At 44.6% G+C, this 7,019-nt stretch overlaps 1 protein-coding gene across 10 annotated transcripts in view; it reads right to left on the reverse strand.

The window, feature by feature from the left end:
- Window positions 1–7,019, reverse strand: part of foxp1b (forkhead box P1b) — a 148,196-nt gene that overhangs the window by 40,678 nt on the left and 100,499 nt on the right. Inside the window, exon 1 of one of the 10 annotated variants that reach the window (XM_031843661.1) lies at window positions 2,457–2,570. The exons of 8 other annotated variants lie outside the window; for them this stretch is intronic. Coding sequence is in view for 1 of the 2 variants with exons in the window: in XM_031843634.1 (XP_031699494.1) it covers window positions 1,846–1,875 (30 nt within the window). In the remaining variant the exon portion in view is untranslated. Of the gene's footprint in view, window positions 1–1,845; window positions 2,377–2,456; window positions 2,571–7,019 lie in introns of those variants that run through there. One more of the 10 variants, XM_031843634.1, reaches the window with a different exon arrangement.

A 7,019-nucleotide genomic window follows, 5' to 3' on the forward strand; every position in this document is an offset into this window, starting at 1 on the left:
CCGGCTCTACCCCAGTTACACAACTGTGCACGTTGTCGGTTTGAGATTTAATTAAGATCACAGCCTCCCTAAAATCCCTTTTAAATGAAACCGTAGTTAAAAAGACAATGGCTGACACATCCTCGCGCAGATTCTAGTTTCTATTCTCTGCACACCAGCAAAGAGCTAATCCTTGTTTCCATGACGGCGGACGAAAGGAACACAAATCGTGCTCTTAATGTCGTCGTGTTCTGTTACTCATATAAAAGTATACAGCCAATTAACACAATTATAGAGGAGGAGACGCTCGGTGGGAGCAGCAGGTTTATAGCATCAACTAACAACTTCACACACACCCCAAATAAACCGACCCAATTATTTTTCGATCATCATGTAGCTTATTGTAAAATACATATATATATATATGTAGGTCGTGACAGAGATGAGTGGTGAAGAAGAACCTTCTACCTTAAAACACTCTACAGCGTGTAATCTGGTTATGATCCCACCATCTCTTTGAAACACATCTCAAGAGTTAATCTTATCCGAAACAGAAACTCACAGCAGTAATGACCCTTAAAAAGAAGGAAAGAAGGAATGAATGCCTTTTTTTTTCTTCTCCTTTCTTTCTTCTTTTCAAGTAAAAACATGCTTCAGTCGGGTGAAAGCGGGGAATAACAGCAGCGAGCAGCTGGTGGCTCACTATATCACTGCTAAACTATTCCCCCGTCTCTCCTCTCTCTCCGCCTCCAGTACAAAGTGAAGACCGTCCCTGTAAAGGAGAGCTGCCCCGGCGAGCCGCGAGGCTCCGGTGGCTAAACCCCCCCCGCGCACCCAATACTCCCCCCTTTCCTCTCCTCCGTGGTACACGGCTAATATCTGGATGCCTATGTCATGGTTTAGAAATGACAGGTGCTCGCAGCCCCTCGCCTTGACAGGCCACTGCACAAATAACGCCCCTGCCTGAAAGGGCTAATGCACTACTAATGAACAATAAATCAACTTTGATTACAAACTGTCAACCCAATCAGCTCGCACTCCAGCTCTCACAAACTGCGCGTCTCGGCACAGCTGCACGGCATTACGGCGCACGCTGCCCTGTTTGGGGCTCCGCTCTCCTCCTCCTAGAACCCCTTCCACTGTGCTCCACCATCACTCCTTTTCCTTTTAAAAAAGACACCCACTTTCTTTCTGCGGTGACACAAGGTAGCGGAAAAACATTGCGTCCCGACAACTGGTTGTGGTGAGTGCGAACAGACAAAACTAGAAAAAACAGCATTTCGGAAAAAGTGAATCACATGCGAGTCCTTTCCACAGTTGCGTGAGTGTATTACTCGAGATCACTGGAGTAAAGACACTTGAGGTCATTAAGCAGCAGAAAGTCAATAGCTGTCTTTTGTGTAAAACCTCAAAGCTGTCAAATCAGACTCACACTTGACAGCAGAGAGAAAAGAAATGGAAGAAAAAGAACTCAACTTTGCCTCCTAAAAGCACCCTTTGTTGCAAGTACACACACACACGAGAACGCACAAACATTCACACACTCAAAACTTTTCAGGAAGATGACATTCGGAGTGACAGCGCGGCCCAACGTGGTTTTGTGGCGACGGTGTCAAATATAGAGCTGTGCCAGTCCGTCTTAACTCAGTGTGACACCGTGAGGAGAGCGAGGATTAGTCCAGGCCATAAACTCAGAGCGAGCGCAGTCCGACCAGCTCTCATTTAACAAATCATCGCATAATACACAGCCAGCAAAAAAAAAAAAAAACAGCTACAGATTTTCTTCTAACATTCGAAACAATAAAGCAATAATATAATCCTTTTCTAAGAACAAAAGCAACAAATCGTGTAAAAGAGAAGGCAGACCTGACTCCTGTTCTTCCCAGAACTTTCCATAATTCAAACCAGCGTGTACAGTACAGTACAGGATCCTGCTGAACTGGTTAGCTCACTATCGGCAAAGTAAACAGAACTAAACAAACAGCGTGAAATGGCAGACAGGAACTTGCTGTAGATGGCTGGGCATCTTACTGACAAACAAGCGCAGCACAAACAAACTGTTGCTGGGAGTGAAAGTGAAATGCTGTAAAGCCACCGGCAGCACACAGATAAACAGAGGCAGCTCAGCTAATCCATACAGGCTTGTTTTGAAACGCGATACACTGCAGTAATGTACATGACACCTGCTGTCTCCTATCAGGACGAGCCTGTAAACCTTTCGGCGTCTCGACGGCAAAGTAAACCCTGGATAATAGCTGCTCTCACACAACCAACTGCATGACAAGAATTAACCAATTGCAATGATACAACATCAACGACAGGCAAGACAATAAAGCCTCCTTTTCTCTTTTTCCTCGGTCAAATTAAATTGTCAAGTCTTTTTTTTTCTCTCCCTCACACAAGAAAGCAGGCACACACACACACAGAAATAAAATTTAAAAAAAAAAAAATCACAGAAATCAATCATATTGACAAACCTGACAAACTCCATTTAGCTGGCAGGGTAAACAGAGTGCTGGGCCACGAGGTGTGGAGTGAAGCAGAGCGGAGAACGGAGCGGCGAGGGAAAGAGAGCGAGAGAGAGAGAGAGAGAGAGAGAGAGAGAGAGAGAGAGAGCGAGAGAGAGAGAGAGCGAGAGAGAGAGAGAGACACGCGGACTGGCAGGCAGGGAGGCTGAGAGCGAGCGCTGCTGTGCTGTGGAGCCTCCAACCTTCCTCGGGATACAGACAGATTGCACGCGCGAGGTTGCTCCCCGGCTGACAAGATACAAAACTATCCAATCAACCACGCCCTTCTCCACCAATCCCAACCCGCCCTCTAAACATAATCAATTCAAATGGGGCCACACAATAGGGAGCCGCGGGCTGGGCTGCAGGTGAACCCGTGCCTTTGTGTGTGGGGGCCCCTTTCAAAAAAAAAGAAGGAAAGAAAGAAGGAAAAAAAAGACACAGTTGACGGCTGTTAACCCTTTGACCCTTTGCCGGGACTCCGGCCGTACTATTGAAACAATGGGAGCCGAAAGAAAAGAGGCCCTTTAATTAAACAACAGATAAGTAAACACAGCTATCCAGCGGAAAGAAAGAAAACCGGCCCCGCTATCGGCCCCTTTATTGTTCTGCTAAATGGAATTGTTTACAGTGGCGGAACAAAGACACAACTCATTTCACATGCTGAAAACAACAAAATGCACAAACAATTCAGACGCTTTGTACTTATTGTTTTGCTTTTTTCCCCCTTGTTCCTTTCAAATTCCCCAAGCTGGGACACGTGCATTTCATTTCAGAGTAACATCATGTATACGAGAACAGTTTGTTTTGCCTGCACAGAATTTTAATGTGCGCACTTGAACCGTCGCACGCGACCAGCCGCGGTGCTCCACGGCAAGTTTGTGTGCATTCGGTCAGAAAGATCATAAACTTGTTTCCAGTTTGTTTTTAGAAAAAAACGCTTATCCTACAATTTGGCCTCGGGCAAGCTAAAAAAAAAAAAAACACTCACATTAATAGCTAACATTACAGCTGCTACGGAACCAGGCAATCCATCCGACTCCGTCCCCAATGAGAGCAATTAGCTGTCATAATATCATCACACTCTTTAACACCCGTGTGCACTCAGTGAGGGGAGAAGACATGGAGAGGGAAAAACAGGACCCTGCCACCTACTGGAGATCCTGCTGAACTCACCAGGAGAGAGAGAGAGCAGCCTGGCTCTCAATGTTTTATGTATATATACATACATATATTCTAACCAATCTCACCTCTACTTAAATCCAACAACAACCACATTTCCCTCTATAGTACATAAAAACACAAAGACCTTATTTCCTTTTAGTAACAACAATAAAAACAGGTCCTCCAACTTGTGCAACCCACTCAACAAAGAATTAGAGGAAAGGCATGAGGCGAGATTAACTTTTAATCACTTTTGTTAATTATCATGACAATAAACACGGCGCTGACTAACAGCGCTCTAAAACACAGCTTCGTATCAACAAGCTGTAAACCCCTTGGCCGAGGATGAAGGAATGTTGGTGGGATGCGTTCCAGTCCGCAAACACGCTGGTAAAATAAACAAGAGCGGCTGCATAACAAGCCGCCGCTCTCGTCTGCTAATAACTAACAATGAGCTCTGCTAAGCTGGCCTGACCTATATAAATTATTGACTGGGACACCTCGAGTGTCAAAAGTGACAATTCCAATACATATCATGGTGAATAATTAAGTGGAAGAAAAGGCGCCTTTATTTTTCTATCTGACACCCTTAAGACGGCTCACGCACACCCACACACACACAAAAAGACGAGTGACATGCTCACAACTACGCACGAACAAACACACACACACACAAAGTGGTTTAGGCTACAGCCACACTCTTCTCCCCCGGCACTCTCCCTGGGGCGGCATGTCGGCGTATTCTCAATAAAACACCTTCTTAGCAGTAATAGGCCACTGTTCTCATTTCAACGCTCCCAAAGGCCTCATGATAAATTTAGCAGACACACAGTTCAAGCTTCTCCTCTCACACACTAGTCTTTCTAATCCATTGCCTCGGTGCCTGCGCCATGTAAAATAATTACACATATGTGTCGATGAGATACACACGCTATATAGATTTTTTCTCTCTCTCTCTCTCTCTCTCTCTCTCTCTCCCTCTCTCTCTCTCTCCCGCCCTCCTTCCTGCGCACAGAGAAACATCAATATCCTTGAGCCCTGAACCGGCGCTCCCTTGCGATAGTTTACAGAGAGCGCTGAGCGATTGTGCTCGTGACAGAGTGGATGACATTATATTTCCTGCTTGAGTTAGAGTGAAAGTATGAGTTAATGTCTGGGCCAGAGCCGCGCTCCGCTCGGCTCTGGCTAAAGATAACGACTCGCCTCCAATTACAAAGCCTTTCCAAAACACATCTAACGCGGCCGGTGAGTAAGCTGCACCGGCATGCCAACCCATGTCTTTGCTGCTACTACAGAGAGAGAGAGAGAGAGAGAGAGAGAGAGAGAGAGAGAGAGAGAGACAAGTGGGGAGGAAGTGGAGGGAAATATAAAACTACAGTCATTCCTTTTCTTGAGAGGCTCTGGTGACCTGGACCATTGTCATGAGAAAACAAACACAGTCTGTTTCCTTGTGCGTGTGTAGAGTAAATCATTGTTTACTGATGGTGGGAGTCAGCAGGGCAGGTGTGGGACCTATATAAATAACAGCTGCTCTATATAATATCGCCAACCGCAACAAAAACACCTTCTAGATCCGCAAACAGCGCCACGATGTGTGATCTCTCTGTTGTTTCTTTATCTTTTTATTACTCTGTCAGCGTCCCCTAGCAAAGTCAAAGGAGACATTCAATCAACTTGGCTGTTATTTTTATTCTTTTTTTACTCCGAGCTACAGCGAAGGTTCAGACTTGGCACAGTTCAGAAAGAACCTACATTACATTTCGGTGACCCACTCGTTCACAATGACATCATACAGGAGAGTTTTGTGATATTTCTGAAAGCAGTAAAACATTGAGAAGAGGTGCAATCTGCATCTTAAGAAGTGATCTGGTCTTCAGAGATCGGTTTGAAATTAAACTGAATTTATTTTTCATTATTTTTGACGCTCTTAAGTTTGATTTATTGTTGGTGCTGTGTTAAAAAAAGGTCCTTTTAAAATACGTTATACTTCCATTCTTAGGACATGACAGTGAACCACCTTTCAATATCTGCAACCCACCGACACTCCCTCTGATACTTGGAATAAGTCATATTCGGAGTGAATGAGGTTATCACCCGAAGCAGAGTGGAGTTACAGTAAGTCACGCCTGAGTCACCAGTCCATTATATACATATATATATATATATATTTATGTACAGTATATGGGTTTGGTTATTTACTTCTAATTTCAGCATTCTAGAACACATTGTTTAGTCAGTACATGTGAACTGCAAAAATATTTGCTGAGGTGATATGACAGCCGGTGTATAACGGAGCGTGTACAGCGTCTACTGCGGTTTTTCACTTCGTCAAAACAAGAACACTTTGGGGTTTGAGCAACGAAGTTGATTTTAAGGAGGTGGGGGAATTTCTGCCTCGTCTTGTTTGGTAATTTTTTTTTTTTTTTTATATTTGATTTCAATCAGAAGCTATATTAATACAGTCCTTTCAATAAGAAATAACGGTTCTGTGAGGGCTGCGGAGGTATAAAAATAACTTGATCGCTAAATCTGAAAGCATAAACAAGTTTGTGTAAAGCCCCAGTTATTGTGATTATATTCTAATTCATGGGCTTTTGATACCCAATCACAAATACACGAGATTTACTGTGATAATTACACCGATTCTAGCAAGCATGCGGGTGGCTCCTGTCATCGCTTTTTAAGCGTCCCACTCTCGACGTAGTGCGCACAGCACCGCTAACCGCAATGATTAACGGTTTAGAGAACCTTTTTTCTGTGGCGTTATTAAACAGTGTTTGTTAGCCTGTCCTGTTTCCAACACAAAGCAATAAAGTTCCTCGGGAACATTCCTGGAAGCAACAGAGATTCATATGACAAGTAAAATAAGGCTAAATTAAAATGCAATGTTACTTTAACATTCTGCAGATTGGGCGTAACAACGTGGAGCGCCGTGATGGTTTGCTGCACGGTCTCCAACACAAACATGAAACACAACTCCAAATGATGTCCTCATGTTAGCCGAGGGCCTCTTTCTGTCTCTGGATCTCGGTCTCTCGTGCTGTCTGAGCGACACAATATTTCTCTTTCCTGCTCCTAACAAATAGTGAAGAATTGGAACCAGAGAATCGCAGAGCTGTCAAAAGAAAAGTGTGCGCGACGACACCCGAAGAGAAAGCGGGCATCTCGTGAGCCGACGCAGACTTGACTGCACCTTGCATGGCTGTTAGTGTTTATTAATGCCACGGTCGCCTGCGCATCCCATCCGTCCTTCCAACCCTCCGCAAAGGGTGTGTGAATCACTCCAAACAACAGACGCTCGACATCAAGATATAGTGCCGGAGGATGACACAAAGATACAGCACATTTCAATGGGGGGGGGGGGGGGGG

The sequence above is a fragment of the Anarrhichthys ocellatus genome, unplaced genomic scaffold, assembly GCF_004355925.1.
Source record: "Anarrhichthys ocellatus isolate YVR2014 unplaced genomic scaffold, GSC_Weel_1.0 scaffold1, whole genome shotgun sequence".
NCBI lineage: Eukaryota > Metazoa > Chordata > Actinopteri > Perciformes > Anarhichadidae > Anarrhichthys > Anarrhichthys ocellatus.